The 23,743-nt window shown below is 41.9% G+C and overlaps 2 protein-coding genes across 3 annotated transcripts in view; one reads left to right on the top strand and one right to left on the bottom strand.

Annotated features, from left to right (window-relative positions):
- Positions 1-9,103: 9,103 nt before the first annotated feature.
- Positions 9,104-20,128, top strand: Eaat2 (Excitatory amino acid transporter 2). 2 transcript variants are annotated; one of them, XM_077420668.1, is made up of 11 exons: positions 9,104-9,863; positions 11,722-11,847; positions 11,939-12,146; positions 13,039-13,081; positions 13,163-13,416; positions 13,504-13,737; positions 15,911-16,105; positions 16,231-16,365; positions 16,813-16,921; positions 17,052-17,170; positions 17,487-20,128. In XM_077420668.1, the coding sequence occupies exons 1-11, from the start codon at positions 9,689-9,691 to the stop codon at positions 17,533-17,535; spliced, it is 1,647 nt and encodes a 548-aa protein (XP_077276794.1). In that variant the 5' UTR covers positions 9,104-9,688; the 3' UTR covers positions 17,536-20,128. The 2 variants fall into 2 exon arrangements, with proteins under 2 accessions (XP_077276794.1, XP_077276795.1); XM_077420669.1 differs by having other exon boundaries at positions 9,555-9,863; positions 17,052-17,186.
- A 68-nt stretch (positions 20,129-20,196) lies between these two features.
- Ds (dachsous cadherin-related 1) overlaps positions 20,197-23,743 on the bottom strand; it is a 60,590-nt gene continuing 57,043 nt past the window's right edge. Inside the window, exon 16 of the mRNA XM_077420671.1 lies at positions 20,197-23,693. Coding sequence (XP_077276797.1) covers positions 21,377-23,693 — 2,317 coding nt within the window. The 3' untranslated portion in view covers positions 20,197-21,376. The remainder of the gene's footprint in view (positions 23,694-23,743) is intronic.

Genomic DNA, 23,743 nt, shown 5'->3' on the forward strand with positions numbered 1-23,743 from the left:
GCTCATCTCTCCCCTGCGGACACGTGAGCAATTTATCAAGAACTTCTTTTTTCTGTTTTAACTAAAAATTGTTTATGTTTCGATTTTTTATTGAAGAAACGCGTTATTTGATGTATTCAGTACAACATATATTTAACCTTTAACATTATACATATATTCATAAATATTACATATTCATAAATATATAGTGAATTTAAAATTTTAATGGAATAAAACCGAAAACTAATCTAAATAGAAGCTAAATGTGGATACCGCACACGCGCGAAGTTATTAAATTATCAATTTTGTGCAAATTGAATACAGTCCCTGCATAAACTGACAAATAGATCGCGTTTGCTAAATGTTATTACGAGAAGAGGGACGGTCGCGACGCGCACTCAATTATATTTTTTTCCGGCGGAAACTCCGGTTTTCCCGATGAGGCAATTTGTTCTTATTTGCAGCCTAGGTCACGGCGAAATAACGTTCGGAAGCGGAGGCAACCGGAAGCCGCGTCAACGTTCGAGAGTTCGGCTGAGATAAAGTCAACATCCTTCTTAAGATATTCAATTTTTCGCGAATGTAGCGTTTCATCGGCAAAACAATATCAAAAAATCAAAGGAAAGATATATTTTATCGAGAATCATTAATCCTTTTCGTTTTCTTCTTGCATTGCGGAAGTTCGATCGGGCTATGATACGTCAGCATGAGATGTTTATAGAGATTCGTATTTTTATATTCGTTGCTTCGTTACTCTATCTCGCCTTAAGAGCGTATCAGGTCAAAATGGAGATTTGTAATTAGAGACGTAGATGGTCTCTAATAGCTACATTTGCTTAGAGAACAGCTGAGTCTGCTGAACTGAGAGGCCAAACGATTATTCCTGCAAAACTTCGCTTGAGATCCAGAATATCGAATATCGATGAAAAGCGATTAGTCAAAATTCATCTGTCTTAAGAGCAATGTGAATACAAGAAGAAAAAGTTTTCATCGAAATGTATATATAGTTTGATATAAAAACATATAAAAAATATAAAAGAGCAAAGCGAGATAAGAAGATGGGAAAGAATAGATTGTGATTGCTTTCAATACTTATTGAAAAGCTTTAAAGTAAAGTAGATTGAGCTATAGTAAATGTAACTAAGCGTATAAGTTGATGTAGAAAATCTCTTTAAGAGTATTGATGTACAATAATCTGTGTTACATCTCGTAATATTTAAAATTAATATTTAATGTTCCTCACGATTATAGATAAAATGTGACGAATATGCCATAATTATTAAATTGATTTTCAAAATCCATTTATTAAATCGTGTTTTCCAAACTAATTTCAGCTGAGTTTCTTTTAGCAGACATAAAATGTAATTATTGGTGATGCAATAAGAGTATCTTATATAAATTTGACTTATATAGTGCGTTTCTTTCATTTTATCTTCTACTTACTACAAGTGAAAAAATATTATTAAGCGAGCGAAATGGGGTTTCTCTCGAATCAATTGAATCAATTGAATCAATTTAAAAAGTTGAGTATATTTTACTGCTAAGTAGAGGCACATTATTATGGCGGCCGCTAGCATAAAAGAATGCAAAAACGATTTTCATCTAAAAGCAATCGAAAAATAAACGCAGACGCGCGCGTACCTGTTTGCAGGATTTCAAGTGATTGCAAACAGTTTCTTTCAAAAGCACCGGCGCTGGCTGGGCGGGCTGCGAAACGCCACGAAAGTAACGAATGGAATGGTCTGAGTTTTCAATACGTATAGGAAGTCGGGGAAACCATTTACGTGCGGCAACCAATATTCCGCGTAAACACGTGTTGCTCTCCTCCTACTTTAGAAATACATGTGGCTTTCCATCGAGCGCGGCTATAACGATTGAAGCGTCCAATCTTCGTCCCTCAAATGACGACTTTTTAGCGGCGCAGTTACGCCATGCGGAAATTGCGTTGGATATCATGTATAATATTTAACATCGCCTTAACAATGTACTTTCGCGTGTGCCGTTAGCGAAAGTAGTTTGCCATTTTTCAAGTAACGCGATGTTATATAATTCAGTATATATATATATATATATATATATATATATATATATATATAAATACGAGTATTTTGTACAAAAGTCTGATATATCATATAGTCGGACGTTGAATAATGGCGGGGCACACATCCATTCCAGTTCCTGGCTCGGAATGCGAAAGAATGTGATTTTTTTACGATTTTCAATTTTATTGGAACGTTTCCACGCAAGAAATTTAACGAAGCGAACGTATGATCCTTCGTGACCGCAAATAATTCGATCCCGCATCCGGAACTATAGATGTGCCGTGATTTCGTGCGGTCTACTCGTCTCTCAGTGGGGCGCACACCCCGTATTCTCCATCAAACTCCAGCTTAGCCTATTTTAGGAGACGATGTCTTCCGAGCGGAGTACAATTTCCCGCGCCTCACGGCGCCGCGCCGTCCTTCTCTCTCTACTTCCCCCGTTCCTCTCCTTTTTCTCCTTTCCCTGCTGTGCTTCCTTCTCCTTTTCTTTGTACCATTAATTAACCGAAACTTCGCAACGAACTGTCAGAGACCCGGATATAAGATCGTATAGAGCAGCGTTACCCATCTCTTCGCCTATCTCTCTTGGAAAGATTCACCAGCGCGCACCAAGCGTGCGGTGAAAATGACACCGTCGCACGTTTCGAGTGACGAAGTGATGAAAATGCCTGAAAGCACGAAGGGGAAATGGGCTCGCTTAACTTCCATTTGCTTGTAAGTGACGAACAATGAGGCGAAAGAGCCGTGGAAAGACATACGGACATGTACGAACGGGCGAGTCGTTGGAAGTAACTCACACAATCGTGTGCGGCTTCGTATCAGCAACTGCGCCACGTGTATATTGCGTTGTCATGTAACGTGATTTTTATATTCGCTACGGGTTTTTCTCGGAGGTTTTTGACATATAAATGAGCCGAGTGTGATGCTCAGACATTCCGGAAGCGGAGTAGATAGATTTTGAAATAAAAATGATTATTTGAAACATTTCGACTACAATTTTAAACAGCCCTGCATATTTAAAAAATTTGATTTGTTAACACACATTTAATAATAATTTTTATCTGTTCTTTTTTTTCTGAAACCTCTCTTCGCGTGACACTAAGGCGAATAATGGTTTTCCGATCTTCGAGAAAAAGTTATTGCGGCGCAATCTTCCGTATTAATAATTCATATCATATCTTCGCAAGTGAATATATATGCAGTGGGAATCGCGTCGGCGGTATTTTGTATTTACCGATCGCGCATACTATAATGCGCGAGGCGACATTCGAAATATTGAAATAGCATTGTTGCCGCAACAATACTCTTCCGGGAGAGACATCACGGATGCTGATAACCAGGACCATCTGCGAAGTTCGTATTTATTCATGGCCAACGAGCGGCGTGAGAGAGAGAGAGAGAGAGAGAGAGAGAGAGAGAGAGAGAGTCGCGGAGTCTGCAAGATATTCGTGCTGGAATGTCTTAAAGCGGTAGCGGATTTTCCTCTATCGTCGAAAATTAGCTGTACTGAAGCTTAATCCATTCTCTATTATCATAATTAACGTCGTGTACCACATAATCAAAATGTCGTGCGTAAAGTTACGACGCTACCAAGAACGTTGTTGCGAGGAGAATGCAAGAAGCGTATTTGTTTTGACAATATATTTAACAAAATGGTTCTTAGCTCGTGACATTTTAATTATAAATTATTGCTTATATTATCTCGTAAAATTATATTATTATATATCTTTATTCTAAATCTAAATATTTCTGTATGAAAAGTGTGTGTTTAATTGACACTTGTAACTTTTTTTTGGCGATTCCTCTGATTATTATTACGATTTATGTAAAGAAACTTGATTCTTTGTAAAATGATAATAAAATGATATATATAATTGAAATAAGTTTTGCTAATTAAACTTTCTTTGTAAGTTAATTAAAAGATTAAATCCAAGACAAAACAACTTTCGTCGTTTCATTAATTCAGAAAAGTATTAAAAAAATCACAATTAAACGAAAATATTTTACTGCGGAAACGTTTCATCTCTTTTGCTATTATGTAAATTATTTTAAGATATCCTATTTTATTTCCTTGCATCTCGAAAAATTAATCAAAACAACGATTAATGAGTAACTAATAGTTTTAATTCTAATTTATTTATTTACGAGAGTGTTTCAGTATATCCTCTCACTTCCGCTGCGAAACGTTTTACATTTCAAATGGAAATGCCGCAACAGTTCTCGGAACGCGGTTTAGCACTGTGACTTCTCAATAGCGCGAGATACAGGCGCGGTGTGTTACCTAAAGTTGCATACGAACTATGATTAAATACAAACAAGAGATAGAGAAACACTCCGCGGAATCAACGTGCATACTCGACATACGATAACATATAACGTCAGAATAAAAGTTCGCGAAGAGTTTTCGAACCATGCGCCGCTCAAAGATCGACATATTGGAATTTCTTGAATGCGACCGCCTGACCCAGTGACTTCGAAACTTGAAGAATCTAGGCGAGAGAAGATGTAGATGAAGATGAAAATGTTGGAAGAGGCAGAGAGTCTCGAGGCTGCTAGAGAGGAGGAACATCATAAAGGAGAGAAGAGAGAAGCCTCGAAAGAGAGAACGAGAGAACACTCGACGTTTTGGCTGACGTAGGTTTTACGTGCCGGTATAATAGCTCTTGTCTTCGCCGAGATGGTATCCGAAGCTCGAATAAACGACCTATACCGGCCACTGCGCGACGACGACACAATCGTTAAGTCTACTCAGCAAGTTTTGTCGCTTCAGTCGGATGTTCGTGCATTTGCAATTTACATGGAAGTTTGCGATTGTAAAATCGCCCTACTGTGTATAGAGAGACGCACAAAACTGCCAATTAAATAATTCCTTCATTTTAGGGAGAGATTTAATTTAGCGCTTTCAAGTGCATTTTAGTTAATATCTCGTACGTGGAATGTTATTGCGCGCGAGAAACGCGTCCGTTATAAAGTAAAGAATAAGTTTGATGAAACAGCTATTATATACGTGTGTACGCAACATCGCCGTCGTTTCGCCACCCTTCGGCGATCAAGGTGACTTTTTACGACCAGAGAGTCTGTATTAATTCGAATATCAAGTGCCAAAACCCTTGTTTGCACTGTTTTATCGTCGACGTGACACCCCGCTTAAATCGACGGATACCTCGAGCGATCTTGTTGTACAGGCCTCATAATATCTCCGATGAATATTGGGATTTGTTTGCACCGTAGAAATACGTCATGTAACGAATTACAATCGTTTGAGTGTCGAATATCCTCGGAATTGCGCCATTATTAACGTCAACAGGTCTGGTTTCGCGCAATACGGAAGTAAACGCAAATCTCTGCAGTGTATTTACATAGCGCTCGATCACCTGCCGCGTTTGCACGTGAACGTTAATTACCGCCGATCAGTGTGCTAATGGTCACTACGGGTGTACGACACCCACACTAAATATATCCATTGTGTCAATAAATTAACTGTCGTGTTGCTACGATTGGATTTCCCGTTATATATTTCATCCGGATAATCGAAATTGCATGTGCTTTGTAAAAGAAAAGAGAATTATTTATCTTGTTCGCTTATATACATGCATTGTACATCCATAATATTTCGACTTTTCGTGACATAACTGCGAAGTGTAAATCTCTCTCTCTCTCTCTCTCTCTCTCTCTCTCTCTCTCTCTCTCTCTCTCTCTCTCTTTCCTCCTTTCTCTTCTCTCCTCTATAAACTCCAAAACTTCGTCGTCTCATCAAAAGAGAATAATACGACGGATGTTATCGGCGGCATTGCGCCGCAGAATCGAACACATCAAATATTTTATAAGATTCCCATTTCCTTCGCTCGAGTACTATTTTATGTTTGATGGGGATAATGGCTTTATAAGATTTCAGAGCGTTTAATCAGCAAATACGCACACGCGAATAAACCTCAAGCCAATTCTGAAGAGTCAGATTTGTATTTTTCTACGTGCCGGCAATCTAATCATCGGAATTTTCTCCTTCCTACCTTTATCTCCTACGACGTTTCGTCGCTCTTTCTGAACCTCGAGCCCTTGCTCGAGCCGATATCCAATTGAGTCTCTTCGGCGTTCGTTTGGTATCTTCTTCGTAATGAGATTCTTGCTCCGCATGCGAAACGTAGACACCAGCCACGTAGCCAGACGTATAAACGATATTTCTCTTTCATGAGTGAGTGAGTGAGACAGAGAGAAAAGAGAGAAAGAGAAAGAGAAAAAGAGAAAGAAAGAGAGAGAGAGAGACGCCAGGGAAGAAATTTCATCTATCTAGTCCGCCAAATATCTGCCTTTTGAAGACTCGACACTCTATCGTATATCAATTTTATGAAAAATCATGAATACATTTATATAAAATTACATTTAAATTAATTTCTAAAGATCCTTAAATTAATTTCGCTCCTAGTTTTTCCACCAACACGCGTTTAATACACACGAGACACTCTCGGCCGTATTGTTAAACCGAAAAGCTATTTGTTATCACGTCAAACGACGAGATTTTCGGATTAAGCGTGAGTTACGTGCGGATAAAGGATGTTTTTCTTTCATGAGCGAAGGAAAAATATCCCTCTTTCCTCGATATTAGAGCGTGGGCGCCGAGTCTCGGACAGCAGAAGTTTTCGGGTTTACGGGAAGAGCGATGCGAAACACATTGTGCTGTGTATATCGGTAAATAGGCGTTTACATGTTACACACTTGGTGACCCGTGTCGTCGTGTTCTCGTACTTCTGGATTATTTACGAGGCGGATGCGAGACCTGACTCTCGTATAACATTCTGCCAGACTCGGATTGCGTGGGACCCTCCATTATTCAACAGGATGGCGTGTTTTAAAATATCGGAACTCTCTTCGTTGATGGATTATTTAATTCACAGTTTTCGAAGAACATTCATCAGCAGGACACGACGTAGAAATTTCCTTCTGGTTCTATCGACCTGTGTTTAAACGAAACATAATCGCCTCTCAGAGATCATTTTCTCATCGTTGGTTTCGCTTAGTAAAAAAAATCAGAGGATATTAAAAGTGATTAACAAGATTGTGATTGTATTTTGTATTGCGGTCGCATCAAGCTGTCAGTAACTTAATAACAGCTGTGATCCATGCTTAATAAAGAGAATATTGTTTTTGCCAAATTGTCCATTCGGATTGCTGCAGTAGTAATTGAGAATAATTACAAAATTTTTATTTGCTTCAATAAGCGAATAAATAACTGTGTTGCACTTTATTAATAATATCGCGAATATTCTGGTATTACATATACCTTTCATTACGCTTGTACAACCAGTCAATTGGGATCTCGCGGTGCTGCTTTTCAAATTTTCCACGAGGTGAATGCAGCCGACAGTGACATAACGTGATTATTATACAAAGGCGATACGCTATTGAAAGTAAAATAAAAAATTGATATTTTCGCTATAGTGAGTTTCCCAGATTTGGCGAGTCGATAATCGAGCTTCCTCCGTTTTTTTATTTGACTGTAATTAGCGCGCGGTATCTCTTAACGTAAAGTATTTCTCCGTCTTTCCTAATTAATTATACAATTTATATTAATCAGAATTGGTCTGAGCTCCATGAGAAATGGGTAGATTATCGTTCAAATGTTGTGCCTCCATCTCTCATTGTTTCCAGACATCGCGTTTCCACTCTTTCCAAGATTCCCCAGTAGTAACAGCCGTCGCGGTCAGACGAAGGTAGTAGTTACCTACGTCCGATCAGACAGTTATCCAATTCGCCATTCCTCGCTAAAGCAAAGGCATAATATATGGTTTTTTTATCTTTATTTTTTTATCTTTATTTTTTATACGGTACATTACATAATTAAATCGTAAGACACGAGACAGTCTTTTCATACAAAACAAATTATTTTCCCATCTTTCTTCCTTTTATCTTCTTTTAGTACTTATCATTCTGATAATAGGCTTTCGAATTGTTGGAATTACGAGCATATTTGGAAGAATTTTAAAGGTAAACAAAAAAAAGTAGATAAAAGCACAAGTAAGCGTAAGTAACATTTATTTTTACATGTCACGTTATAACGATTTTATATAATGTGCAATATTTTATTCAATTCGTGTCGAGAGAGATGCTAAGCGTTTAAAATAAACTGGATTACCCCATTCTTAAAATAAGCATATTGACTATACATATAAGCGCATTGAGCTACATGTGTATTCGTGATAAGCATCATCCCACACAGGGCCACCGCTATGACGTACACGTAACGCCCTTGGGTAAAAATTCAATTTAATAATCTCCAAAAAAGGGATTAACATTTTTAAAGCTAAATGAGATACATTGGATATTTTAAGATTGAAAAACGAAGGGTCGCGTTTAAACGACAAACTGCGATAATGCGACGTTTGTCCGAAGTCCTTGAATCCGCGGCGCAGAATGAAGTACGTCGTAAAATGTAACCGCAGAGCTTCTCGTAGCCGTCTCAAGATCGGATACATTTTCGCTACTCCGACGAAGTTTTCTCTGCCCTTCGTCTTCGCTATACTTTATCGCGTGTCAAGGCTCTCTCATATATCCTGTTCTCCACCCCGTTTCCCTTGTCCGTCATCTCTCGATCTTTCCCTACCCTCCTCGCGCGCCTCTCGCGTCTCACCGCGATGCAGCCACCGCGCAGCAACAGCATCAGGGGTAGTACGCATATCCACGTTTTGCGCGACCGACTTAACCACCGGAGTACGCGCAGGCGTTACGCCGTCGTCGCCGGGCGAGAGAAACGGGGAACGCTCGGGGATACGGAATCCTAGCAGATCAATACGGCAATGTCCGCCGGTAACCAGGCAGTCGGGGCTCATCCTTCGCGAGGAACGTATCGGAAGTCTCCACGCGCACGCTCAGTTACGCTCTAGGCAATACCGATTAGAACAGTCCATTGAATCTTGGCTGTCTTCGTCTCTTCGTCATCGTCGCCGTCGCGAATCGCATCGATTCCCCGGTTTCTCTAGTTCCTCCCTTCGAATTTCAGCTTCACGAGGCGAAGTGCGCCGACCGGAAGGAGAGACGGTAGCATCGTCGTACTTGAAGAAACGGCTGCCAAAAGCCCTCTTGGATAACTGACCTTGTGCAACAGCGCGAACGCTTCATCCGCTTTCGAGAAAAGGAGCTACTTGAGCAATTTCGTGACAAGGATCCTACAGATTCAAGTTTCCTCGCGACAGCTCCTTGATTTACGATTAGAGAGATACGCATATCTTGGAGCGCGCACGGGTCGTCTCGGGTCGTTTCGCACACGTCGCAGAGGGTACTACGCATATACCGAGAGGTCAGACAAGCCGAGGCCGAGTGGAGATCAGACGGTCTCGCGAGCCTCAGCGGAGCACAGCCACCGATCGTTATTATCACCAGCACCTAGGAAGACAGTCCAATCCCATCCCGGTACCACGTTCGAATTAGTAGGCATTCGCCAGGCCGCCAGGCTACTACGACGTCTGGTAGGCGCGAGTGATCGGTCCTTCCGCACGGATTTACCGAAACACCCCCAAAACGGCAACCCGTCGTCGTCGTGGTGCTGCCGGGGCCCCGCCGTTAGCCGCGAGAGATCGCGAGAAGGGAGCTTGGGGAGATCGGCGGGAGGATCGGCCTGTTCGTACGCGACCAGCACCGGCCCCTGGTACGCCGCTTGCTGGCGGCCCAGTGAGATGGAAGAGAAGTCCTCTGCCCGATTCTCTGAATATCTGTTCGCCAAGATGGGCGGGCAGGACGTCTCGGCCTCTCAGGGTCCCCGCAAGGTGACCGCCGACACCAGAAAGTGGATGCGAGAGAACCTGCTGCTCCTGGTCACCCTATCCGGCGTACTCTTTGGCATGATTCTCGGTGAGCGACGGAAATGCTTATTTGTTTCTTATTATTGTATACTAACGCTACCTTTGGAAATTGGAGCATTTGGAAAAGTCGCGAAAAATCTTTGATTCGAAATATATTTATTTTAAGAAGAAGCATTACTTCGCTGCATTTAAAAAAGAAAAAAATACTTCGGGACAATTAATAGCACTTGATTTTGTATTACATTGTACACTAAATTACTGTTTGCGTGTGTTGCTAATGTTGAAAGACACAATGAATCAAATATGAATTAAATGGAAAATAATAACTGTGCGATGTAAAATGTTTATCGCGCGAATCATCAATCGCATCGCGTTTCATTATTTCGTTTCTTTACACGTCAGCTGTAAATTATGACCGCCATTTGCGATAGTTATCATACGTGCGATCTGTTTAGCAGCTCTATATATGGGACTAATTCTATATTATCTAGATTTTAATCTCTTCAACGCAACACAGCAATCCTTCAGTCGGCGATTCTTCTTCTGTTACATCAAAACGACTGACTGCCCTTTCTTAATGTCGCTTTTCACGCTCGTACAAAGATCTTGTATGACGATAATTTCGTACTAATTAGTCGATCAGAAAACTAAATTAATGGCTTTTACAAACGTACGCTAGATTTTTTGCTCCGTAATAAAAGCTAAGTACACGCGTGGATCAAATGAATGCCTGTAACACGTCAAACGTTTGTAGAAATAGTAATGGTGAACAGTGACACGATAAAAAAAAAAAAACGTTTTATGCTTGTAATGTAATACGAGTGAGCTTTCGCTCATAGATCGATTTTACACGTATACCTCGAACGACCCAGTTCGAAATTATCATTCCGATTACGTAAAAATAAGCAACACCTTTCATCTCGTTAAAAGTTGCTGTTCATCGACGTAGGGTTCCCTTAAAAAGTTTCATTACGTCGATTCAATCTCGAAGCCAATTTAATAGAGATCATATTTTCATTTCATTGCAACATGGCGTATCGTGTATAAATATTATATCATGAATATATCATTTGATTTATCCGCGAATGTTAATAAACGTTGAATCAAATTTAATTAAGTGAAAATCGATTTTATTATTTTACGCAGTACGTCAGAGAAATGAAGCGATTTTATTTAATTGTAACTGAAGGTATAACACGAAAAACATTTTATTAAACTGTTTAATTACTTGATAAATTTGTACATTTGATGTAGGCACATAAGAATAAATTTAACGACGAGCAAAATATTAATAGAACGATCAATGTGCAGGTGGGTGTTACATCTGCACAAAATTCCATTTCCAGCTTCGGTAGCTGATACGCCGGACATACAGCGTCCATAGATATTTTACTATAAGTGGAAACGTTGATAGCATTGTAATAATTTATACGATGCCGCTCGATAGATCAGTCTACATCAAAGCTTTCATTCATATCCTTCCTTATTCAAAGATAAAAGATTCAAGGTTACACGTCAGTCTCTACATTGTCAATTTCTTTCGTTTTCCTATTTTTTTCACAAATGTTGACAGAACCTATTCTTTACACAATCGTCCGAGAGCGATAAATGATTCATTTGGGAAGACACGTATACGCGTTATGGCCTTTAGCAGGACGTAGATAGCTTGTGCAACTAATCTCGCATTATCCGGTAGAAAAGAAATCGCTCAAACCTTCACCTTTTCGTCAACCGCGACGCCCTTTCTTCGCGTTTGGATAACGAGCCAATTGACTGTAATAAATTTAAATATAATTTAAGGGCAAGCGTCCCGTAAGAAATTCTTAAATGTTTTATACGAGAAAATGGGAAAAGTACAGATTTCGTGGCGCAGAATCGCGAGTCAATTTAATAATATCTTCTCGCAGGGTTTGGCTTGCGACCTTTGGACCTTGGGGACGACGCGGTGATGCTAATCAGTTATCCGGGAGAGCTCTTCATGAGATTGTTAAAGCTAATGATTTTACCTCTGGTAATCGCTAGCCTCATATCAGGTGAGCTTTCTCTTTCGGATTGTCCCACGCACCTATAGTAAAGTAAAGGATACGTCGAATGTATCTTATTAATTATTTTTACGTATATCAGGTTCAGCGAGCTTAAACGCCAGGATGAACGGGATGATCGCTGTTCGGACTTTGGTATACTTCATACTGACGTCCTTGCTCAACGCTGTGCTCGGCGTCGCCCTAGTCCTCCTTATTCATCCCGGTAATCCCGGCATCAGGGAATCGATCGGCCCTTCGCATCACGCGAGAGCCGTTAACATATTAGACAGCCTGCTCGACCTGGGAAGGTAAATTATGTCTGCGATATCTCTCATCGCCCGATATCGATTCTGTCAATATCAATAATGTACGTAGACTCACTTGGAAGTTTTCCTATTGAAAACGGAGATAATCGAGTGTGAAGGTCAATAAAGGTATATATGAAACGGTGGGAAAATAATGTTAAGCAATTCCGATGTGTTTGCTTTCGAATCGCGTTTAAGTAATTTTCGCAGTTAGAGAATTGTCGAACTATATATTTTCGCTGCTTTCGAGTCTCCCGACAAAAATAGGTCAGTCGCTTCCGCTGCGGCGTATTCCATTGCGAAAATTTTGAGAAATGTGCTTGACAATGATAACGTGACATTGAAATAATATCGATCCGCGTGATACTTCTCTTTGCTCCGTCGTTGCTGAATCATCGCGGTAACATAGTTATCTAATTGTAAGTCGGATTAAGGTCGTGGCATTTCACGAGCCGTAAACTCCACTAAACGAAATTCATCGTGATCGCGGATATTATTCGTCGAGACGAAAATAGTTCATCGATCGTGCGTATATTATTCACGCGAGGCGCACTCAAAAAACTACTCCGTTTAAAAGTCGCGCAATGCTCAGCACGATTCTCCGAACATTGGTATTAAAATTTAGATATCGCGGCTCGGTTATCGGAAACCATTTAACAATTGTTTCGCTCCAGTGACGCAACGTAAGATCGTTTTTATTGAAAAGTTGCCAGAGCTTGCGCCGCGACTTAATCAATGTGGTAAGGACTATAAATATAACGAAGGCCGCGGGAAAGGCGTTATTTTTAAAATATACAGCCTTTTCTCGTGTAATACACAGAAGATATTGTCTACGCTTATTTAATGTATTCAGTAATATTTGAAACGTATGCAATTTTATGTTGATGTTTCGCAGGAACATGTTTCCGGACAATTTGTTTCAAGCAGCTTTCCAACAAGTAAGGATACGCCTCATTCTTATGATATGAAATAAAATCGAAATAAAATTGACTCAATATTAAATAACGATGTTATTATAGGCGCACACGGTGTACGTCCCGAAAAAGCAACCTTACCAAAACGTTACCGACCAGTTACCAACGGCAGTTTTGGGAGACGAGGAATTGATGAGAGTGGTACAGTACAGAAGCGGCACGAATACTCTGGGTATAGTTTTCTTCTGCCTGGTCTTCGGTACGTTCTTGGGAACGCTCGGTGAGAAAGGTCAGGTCGTCATAGACTTCTTCAAGGCTGTGTTCGAGGTCATCATGCGAATGGTCTCGACCGTCATGTGGTGAGTGTTTCCTGAGAATTAGAAACGACGCTTTATGATTTCACGTCGCTTTGTAACGCAGCAGAATGGAAAATATCTCGCTTCCAGGATGACACCAATCGGCATCACCTCCGTAATAGCGGGCAAAATACTCGGCGTGGATGACCTGGTGCTGGTGATGTCGCAGCTGGCGTGGTTCATCGTCACGATCGCGATCGGTGTCTTTTTCTATCAGCTGGTGATCATGCAGCTGATATATGCGGCCTTCGTTAGAAAGAACCCCTTTAAATTCTACGCCGGCCTGGCCCAGGGTACCCTCACCGCCTTCGCCATGGCATCAACGTGAGTCGTCGATCTTCGAACCCGAGCCCGACCTTAAGAGAATCCATTTCGCCTGCCTCACAGGGCCTCGGTCAACGTTGTGATCGTATTTTCTGACACCTCGTAGCATCCGTCCCTCTCATCGGTTATCTCCCGCCGACATTCCGTCTCTATACCTCCTTCCTTTCATTTCTTTTGTTTCTTGTCACGCGGACCTTTCTATGCTTACGCGAAATGGAGCTGGTCTGTCGCGCGATTGATAGTGCGAGTAGTTGATGTCAAAACATTTTGACGCCGTAAAACGAAATAGACAATGAGTGATACGTGATCGATGAAAGACGTATATATTGATCGAATCGATTGATGGAGACAATATGTTTCAGCCAGCTGTGTGGAGGCTTTGCGAGGCCACAATCCCGATATCCCTTTCCAAGTTATTTAAGCCAGCTTTACATAACTTTCGGCAAAATTGCTTTATATAATTCTCTTGCTTAGTTTCGATATATATATAAATATATATAAAACAAAAAAATAAAGAAACACGTTGTGGAAGAGCTGGCAAATTCCTGAATTATCCTGTTAATCTTTCCTCCATACGTGACAATCTCTTTTAATGTTTGCTTGCGAGGAGAGCTCGCCATGCCACATGAGAAAGAGAAAAAGAGGGAAAGAGGTATGCAGTTCCGGGTAGCACTTAGAATGCTGATACTGCCGGTTCCCGACCACCAAGCCAATACGAACTTCCGAAAGCTCGTAGCTAGATTGTTACGGTGTTACGCAAACGGAATTTCGTCGTCGCGCAAAAAAAAAAACGTATTATCACCGCAAATAAGAAATTAAAAGATGACATTCGAGATACGGCTGCGTTATTCGCGAAAATTGAAACTATATCGACGAAACGATATTGCCCAAACCGGCGATTTGCTGACTCCGTGTTACCTGGACTGATTCGCGGCGTGGAAGTCTTCTAAGGATTCCCACAATCGGTATCTTCGAGCTCTTCCCTCGCCGATAGCGAGAAAGAGGAAGAAGAAACCGAGCCAAAGGAAACTTCCACGCCAAATTATATGATTAATTTTAAGTACGTCGTTCTTTAACAATGGATTTGGCGGAACTGAAAAAATATTGGTTGCTTGTGCCGAGCTCGCTCTTGCAGGTACGACGAGGATGTCGATGACCGGCTGTACGACGTCCTGAACGACGGCTGTACGACGTCCTGAACGACGTGCGATTATTTGTCTCTCTTGAAATAATTCATTTTTGAGAGTCACGCAAAGCAACGATCATTTTTTCAGTTCGCACTTACGAATCGAATTCAGTTTGCACCTCTGAGATCCTTCCTTTCTTTCTTTCACCCAGCAGTCCAACATACGTCTGATACACACGAAATAAAAATTACCCTGTACCCCATCCCGATTACTCCTATTTCCCGAACACCCCACACCCCCTTTCGCCTTTCCCACCTGGTATTATTGTTTTTAGCAGTGCTCAATATTGTTTATGATCCACCTAGGTCTTATACGGTTGTATCTAACTCAATCTGTTTTCTCTGTGGATTAACTGTTTCCAGAAGAGAGCGTACAACTGTGCGTACACTGTGACTGACTGAGAAACTGTTCTCAGTGTATCTGAACAGAGACTGTATGAATATCATGATGATGTATTAGAACGCGCACTGCACGCGGCCTTTTGCAGGTGGTTTTGACTCTGAGAGACCGAGGGTAGCGCTTGGTAAGTAATTGATGGCCGCAACATGAAGGTACCATACGATTGTCTGTTGTAGGATCCATGGGCGGATGACACGCGGTCTACCGGCGATCCTTGGCGAATTGTGATCTAAGCTAATCCTAATTGATTTTCAGGTTGTTCTCACGGTCATTCTGGCAGTTGTTCTGGCTCTCTTTCTACTATCCGCAGTTAATAATGCGCCGATGTTAATTCCGAGTATTCTTCCTTCGTTCGTATACCGTTTTTTCTGCGATTCCCTATATATTCGTTCTGTTTCGATTCAAGCCTTGGTCGGTTACGTCTCTGAGAGAAACTATAGATAAATAAACCGCCGCTATATATCTATCCCGTAAGTTTACGCCAGAATGACCACCAGGACTTGCAGCGACAGCCGACGCGGAGCGAATCTTTCTACCATCAACGGAAGAGTGCTTTGCCCGATTTTTGCTAACGCAGGTTTGTACAGGGCTGCCGCACTTCCTGTGACTTTTCGTCTGATGACCGAGAAGCTCAGAGTCGACCCTAGAGTCACCAGATTTGTCCTGCCGATCGGTTGCAATATCAACATGGATGGTACCGCGCTCTTCGTCGCCGTCGCCAGCATATTTATCGCCCAGATGAACGGTATCTACCTGGGCTTCGGAGAGATCATCACAGTTATGTAAGTCTTCTTTGCCTTCCAATAATGAGTTACTTTGCCGAATCAACCTCGAAAAATTTTATTCAATCGTATTTTATTTGCCGCTACTTTCGCTTTATTTTTTATTATTATCTCGTTTTGCGAAGTCTGACGTCCACCGCTGCTTCCGTCTCGTCGGCCTCGGTACCAAGCGCTGCGCTCGTCCTGCTGTTGGTCGTCCTAAGCGCTATTGATGCTCCTGTTAATGACGTTTCTCTTCTATTTGCGATCGACTGGTTTGTGTGAGTGTCAGATAAAATATTTTTTCACTCATGATATATCCTATATCCTTACGATACACATTACAATGTTGCAAGATATAAAGTATTTCGTCACGCTAAGTCTCATTTTTGAGAATTATTGTAGAAGGAATATTATATATATTATAAACTTCTTAACAATTCTTTACACACACACACACACACACACACACACACACACACACACACACACACACACACACACACACACACACACACACACATACACACACACACACACACACACACACACACACACACACACACACACACACACTCACACACACACACACAATTAACGAAACATTTTAAATAAAGAATACTACAACAACAATTATATATGCAATTGTTATATAAATAGAATATAGAAGAATGCAAATGTATTATTATACATGTAATTGTTAACACGGATATAATTTTATCGATTAGGGATCGGATAAGGACCACCAATAACATGCTAGGAGATTGTTACGCCGCTGCAGTTGTCGAACAACTCTCGAAAAAAGAACTGATGGCACTGGACGCAGCAGCTTACCAAGTAAAATAGACAAATTGATTATAATTAATTATGTATACTGAAATTAGAAAAACGTGTTTAACTTTCACTGAATAATTTGTCCCATTTTCACGCTGGCATACCATAACAATGCGCGACAATTTAATTTTAGTCGGAGACTGTGCTGCCAACCACTATCGCCAATGGATGTCTTACCGCTAACAGGGTACCTGATCCTGACACCGTCGTCGTTGAGATGCAAGACGACGCGCGGATAACGGGGATCGCCAAGTAAACACGCTTGTTGGTAGGGCTAGGCTATCACTTTGTACGGTCATTTTAAGATCATGTCGATTCATTAAATGGACATCGCTTTGCGAATCGCTAATTTGTCTGCCGATTAGCAAATAAAGAATTGACGGGGAAAAAATGAAGATCATCAAAGCTATAGCTAAGCTTCGTAAAGCTCATCCTCATTTCACTCATTAGATCTCCCTCCATTGTAAAAGTAATATTAGGCAAATGGCAACTGTGTATTTTTTCCGTGTCAAATCTTCAAGTGTTGAGCGACGAGAGGATCCTACAAACCGTTCTTTTTTTTTTTCAGCTTCGGAATAATGCACATGTCGAGAAGTGTGACGGAAGAGACCGTTTGACTAACGGTTAGCCCCGCGAAATAATTTAAAAAGTCGCAGAATCTTATCAGCAAGCAAATCGACTCTGCCGTCTGTTTGAATTGTTCAACGAGGATCCAAAACGTACTCTGCGCCAAAGGCGTGTTCAGAGTTCCTCTATTTCTCATTGTTTTAAACGAAGTTTCATAAAGATCCTCCGCAAGGAGTTCTACAATTCTACACCAACGAGACAAGGGGGTTCTCGCGAAAAACATGATCGCCAATGAAGCCACGAAGATATATTCAACAGTCAATAAGAATGGAGCACGTGTTTTTATGTGATGCAGGCACAGCAATAAGAATGAATTGATAGACGTACTCTGAAATTATCGAGGCTTCCAAAGACTCGAGGACAACGCATTTTATCGCCACGACGACGGTAATAATTGCGCTCGATGTTGTACAGGCAAAAAGTCGGGATTATAAGTCGTTCAACGACCCCCGGAGAGATCAGGCTGGATTAGTAAGACGTTAATCCGATTGACCGACTCACATTCGAATAAACGACAGATGACGATCGTAGATTAAAGACTCGCCCCTAGCGAAACCCCGGAAGTGAATCGATTCGATCGTCCACCTCCGTCAAGAATCCGGCGATCGTTTCTACGATCGATCGTGTAAACAGCGTCGAATGTGGTGCCTTATTTCGATATGCGCCAACCAGGCAGGCGCGATGAAAGTAAAATGTCGCCTGAGTTCTTCTCCTTTCTTTTTCGGGTGTATAGCGCGCGCTCGTCGCGCGTAAGTGTAGATGCCGATTCCAAATACCTGACGCTTCTCGATGTGACTTAGAACATCCTGGTTCCGAATCCGGGGATTGAGCATTGACTGTCATCAGTGACGCGACGAATATATAGCTATTCTATCGGAGACAAAGAAATTTTTTACGGTATTGGGGAGAAGGGGAGAGGGAGCTTGATGTGATAACTGTGTTATAGGTAGTTATGTGCATACTACACATATCTAGGATAAAACAAATACGTTTTAATTGCCCTATAACAATGTTATTACTAGAATACAGTTTAGAACTACACTTCAAAGACACCGCTCGCTTTGCGTATCGCGGGTCAATCACGTCACTGATCACATTTCGAATCAAGGAAGGGGGAAGGGAGAAATTAAGAAAAGTACACAACACAATATATATACGTATACTACGTGTCCAGCGGAGATTAATACAAACTCCACGCTGAAGATACAGCAAAGAAGACTTACACACAAGCGGGTAGAAGTTTAAATAGATTTTAAAAGTCATATCGATCTATAACTATCGGACCATTAATTGACGGAAACTGGTGTATAGAACCTTCCTATGTGTTCTGCTTTTGAAAGACGAGTGTTTTTGCGAGAGAGTGCTTGTCGAGACAGAGGTCGAAACCCTGGACGTGTATTTCGTTTAAAATCGGAGATAACGCTTTATACCATTTCAGCGAACTATCTCCAATTTCCAAAAAGAAAATTTCTCTTTCACAAACTGGGAACAAAAGATATTTGAAGCTTTCAATATAACGTTGATTTCTATTAATTACAATTACGTCCAAGATTCTATCTCGTTGCACTCTTCTTCGATTAGTGCTCCCTGCCGTAGAATATAACGTACCTTCCAATATAATGTTGTCCAGACCGTAGCTTAGAATAAACAAGTTCGTGTTTTTCAACCGTACGTGGAAGATCATACTAATTCTTCTATGAATGACAAAGAAAACGGAACATTTAAATAGCGCAGCTCATTGTGAGCGCCAACAAGACTGGATATACCATATGATAATGCCGTTTTTTGCTAGACGTAATAATGGGTAAACGATTCCTACATGGTTTCGCTAATACTAGGCACTAGATAGGTAGGTCGATACGTGTTTTATCGTAGAGACTGTTTAAATGTACAAACTGTTTGAGTACATATATAGTATTATTATTTTTTTGGATTATTAATGTTTATTTATTCATATAAATTTTGCAGCGCGTTAGAAATTAATTTCTTCAGAATAAATAATATCATTTTGTGCACGCATTTATTGCGAGAGGATCAATTTCTGTTGTTAAAAATGAGCCAACTAAAAAGTAAATGCCAAATTGGATTCTTTTAATTTGGATATTCAAAGCAAGCATTCCGTAAAAATACTTAGAAATTAAACATTGTAAATGGTATTTATATTTTGCCATAAACATCGAAATGGCATATCGAAATGGATGACGAAAATAAATAATAGAAGGGGACTATAAAGTAGATTGGAATTTATAAAAATAGAAAAAAAAAAAGCTTGCTAATTATATTTAATAAATTATTTTCTTTTTAGTCTAATGTTTAGTTTAATAATGTGTTAATTTTGTTAATTACAATTATTTCATTTCGTTTAAAATATCTCGTTCTTTCAAGTGATATATCGGGTGCTCCTGTTACTCGGCGCGTTTTATGCTCAAGCATTGAAAGATGAGGGATACTACGTAGTGTGGCTACGGGAGTAAAACGAGCGGAGGAAACATGGAATAAACTTATCAAAATAATCCGAAGAATACGTGTATACTTGTAGGGCTCAACGTGTTGTATAACAAAAAGCGAATTTATACGTGGAAACATTTAGTCTTTTTCATTAACAATTCTTGTCGCTTTCCCTCTCTTCCTGATTTCCTGTTAGATAATATATTTCAAATGACAAATCAAAATTAGTAATTAAATCAATTATTTAAGGGAGATGTTGGAATGTGATAGAAAAAAATAACAATCTCCTAAAAAATTAATTTATTTAAGGCCCACGTCGCAGTAAGGCCCTCAGCTCGGAAGTCTTTGTACAGAGAACAATTTATACAAAATATGACATATATTTGTGTATATATATATATATATATATATATATATATATATATATAATCAGTGCGTATTTATATATGTATCGAGCTGAGATTCCATCCCCCGTTACATCGAAATCGCGCTCGGGGGACAGGGACGAAATAACAATTAAATCAACGAACGTTATATTATGGATGCCTTTAGAGATGCGCCGTCACGAAATCCAGTGTGTGATCAGTTCGGTCGTGATAGCGCGTTTTCGTTATCAATTCGGATGATAGCGCCATGTTCGTCGTAGTATCGACCGATTCGACATATATAAAATTAGATTTACTGTACATATTCACGCGGAGTGGGCTCGATGAGCACGGGCGCGATCATCCGGCTTCTGGTTTACATAAAGACAGTCTATCTTTTTTGATTATGACAACATCGTCGTTTATTTTCATGGATTATTATTTACAATGCTACTTAATGACTAAACGCCGTCGCAATCGGCGGATATTTACAATATTCCGTTCAGAAAGTATACTTGCTTTCAGTTAGCTATCGATCGGAACGAAGAACGCGTCCGTGTTACATAGCAGATACGGAATTGTCAAGGCGCAATCGCCGCTTTCTCGCTTTCTGTTTCACTCACAGTCGCTCGTACCGCTCCTCGCGGTGAATCAAAACTATAAAGTTTATATAATTAATAACTAACAATTAATTGCGGGAAGGTAGCGTTTGCGCGTGACGGGGAAAACGATTTGGCCACGATTTCTCTCGGTGGCCGATCAAATTGAAATTACTAAATTAAAATCACTTGTTAATACCACACCTGCGGATCACGTTGTTCGCACAGTCTGAGAGAGCAATATACATATATTCATTGATCAATCGCATTTCAACGTATATATTAACAGAAATATTATTCGCGTTATACGTGACACTGCGTATAATGTCGTATCCGATATCGCTTTCCCGGCGCGAGTCATCACTGGATTAACACTAAAACTTGTACGCGAAGTACACCGGATTAAAATCGGGATATCCTCAAATCCTCAGTTCGCCGTCAGCAACAGGAATCACTCGGTTGGCACTTTGACTGGATCTCTGGGTGGCGGGTGGTACGAGAGGGCTGATGCTGGGACTTCTCGTAGCCAAGGGTGATAACGAGGGAGAGAAACTTGGACTCAGTGCGGCGGAAGGGAAGGTGGAGGCATCATGACTGATCGGCGACCTCGGTAGAATTCCTCTGGCTAGCGCGGGTGCCGCCAGCGACCTTGGAGCGACGGACGTGAGCAACGGCGGCGGTGGTGCTTTATGTACAGACTTGGTCTTGCCGCTACTGCCGGAATTTCCACTTTGAACGCTGGCGGCGTCGTCCTTTAGCCTAGCAATCTCGCTGAATACATGAGCCAGCGGTTGATACTGGGGTCCCCAGTCTAATAGATAGTCCCAATTGTACGAGCCAGTGAGCTCCTCCTCGCTGTGCACAATTGAGCTCAGAGAACCATTCATCGACGGTCCACCTGGTACTTCCAGACCAGAAGTGGCTCGTCCGGGTTCCCCAATCTTACCATAGATCAACGTCGCTATATCCGCCTCGGTGCTCGCTTCATCCTCAAACAGATGCAAACTGTCCAGAGGCAGAGCCTCGGGAGGTCTCCTAGATGTGCCAGCTGGAGGATCCACGATGCCCAATCTAGCTAAATATTCCTGAGTATTGTGAACCGAAAGGTCGCTCGCGGAATCACCAGTCTGCTGACCCTCGTTGATCATTCTGATCTCCTCGTCGTCCCCATCGTCCTCGGCGGAGCCTCTGCCGGAAGAACCCGATTGATCGCTTCCGGAAAGCTCGGACGTAGCTTGCTGCTGCCCAGATTGACTGGATGTTCCATAAGGAGGTATTTCGTCGTACTTCGGAGGGGCAAACTGGCAAGACGTGCCGCCACCCGCTCCCCCGGCATTTGCGGAACTACCGTTTCCGCTTGCTCCGACTCCGGTCACGCTTCTGATTGGGATCGTGTCAAACGCGCTCGGGTCCACGTAGCTATTTGACGCGGTGGCGTTGCTCTCGCCGTTCAGACCCGGTTTCGTGCCGGGCTTTTTGTGACGGCGATTACGAATGTGAAGGTAGAGAAAGATGGCACCAAACGCGATAATGAGAAGAAGAAGAGCGATCAACAGACCCAGGACCCAATCAGCCAAGCCACCCGAAGTGGCCACGGCCATATTCGAACCAATGTCCGTCGGCGTCGCTAGAGCGGTAGCTCCTCTAGCTCCGTTCAGCTCGTTATCGTCCATCAGCGTAATATCCACCAGCGTCAGGTTAGACAGAGAACCCTGCCTACCGGAACTCGCATTGATCACTAATCTGAACGCATCGTACTTTATGTTCATAAATTTCTGTTTCACGATCAACGCACCGGTCGTGCGATTCAATTTAAAATAAGAATTCTGAGATGTTAACTGATACACGACCCGGCCATCGGGCCCCTTGTCGCGATCGGTCGCCGTCACGTGACCAATTACCGTGCCAGGGAACATTTGAGCTCTGTCCCTTATTCCGAATCGGTACGTCTTTTCGGTGAACTGTGGATGGAATTCGTCTCTCGAGTCAATCTCCACTCTAACACGCACCGCCGCGGTACGGTCGCCCGCGTCCGTAGCGCGCAATGTAAAAGCGTACCGATTCCGTTGCTCGTAATCGAATATGGCGCGAGTGATGACGGTACCCGATTCGTCGACCGCGAACAGCTTCCAACTGTCGTCAATATCGGAGAACCCACTAGCGGCGGCGGACACAATGGAGTAGTTCAACGATCCGAAGATGCCGCGATCCAGATCCGAGGCACGCGCAGAGAAAACGGTCGTGCCAATCGGCTCGTTCTCACCGACGAACTCGAGATACTCGGAAACCGGGAACTTGGGCGAATTGTCGTTCACGTCTTCCAGATGAACGCGAAGTCTGGCGAGCGCACAGAGAAGCAAAATTGGATCGCTGTCGCAGACCATCACCACAAGATTGTAGACCTCGGGCTCGAGATCGCAGTCGAGCGTGGAGTTCACCAAGACCGCGCCGGTCGTCTTCTCGACGCGGAAGAGACCGCCGTCATTTCCCGAAGTGATGTCGTACACCAACGTGGCCGCTGGGCTGTTAGCCAAGTCGTCGTCCTTGGCGTGCAGGACATCAACGGTCGTTCCACGTGGAGCGTCTTCCTTGATGGATACTTGATGGAGCTCTTCCAGGAAGTGCGGATAATTGTCGTTGACATCCTCCACGATAATAGTTACTATTATTGGCTCGTCTCCCAACAGCGAGCCTGTCGTCGTGTTTTCGATCTTGCTGCCCAACTGCAGCATGTACCTGGAAAATCAAATAACTTGAGAGATAGTCTAGATATTTTGTAAAATAAA

This window comes from Temnothorax americanus, unplaced genomic scaffold (genome assembly GCF_048541705.1).
Source record: "Temnothorax americanus isolate GAGA-0224 unplaced genomic scaffold, ASM4854170v1 Scaffold6, whole genome shotgun sequence".
Lineage (NCBI taxonomy): Eukaryota > Metazoa > Arthropoda > Insecta > Hymenoptera > Formicidae > Temnothorax > Temnothorax americanus.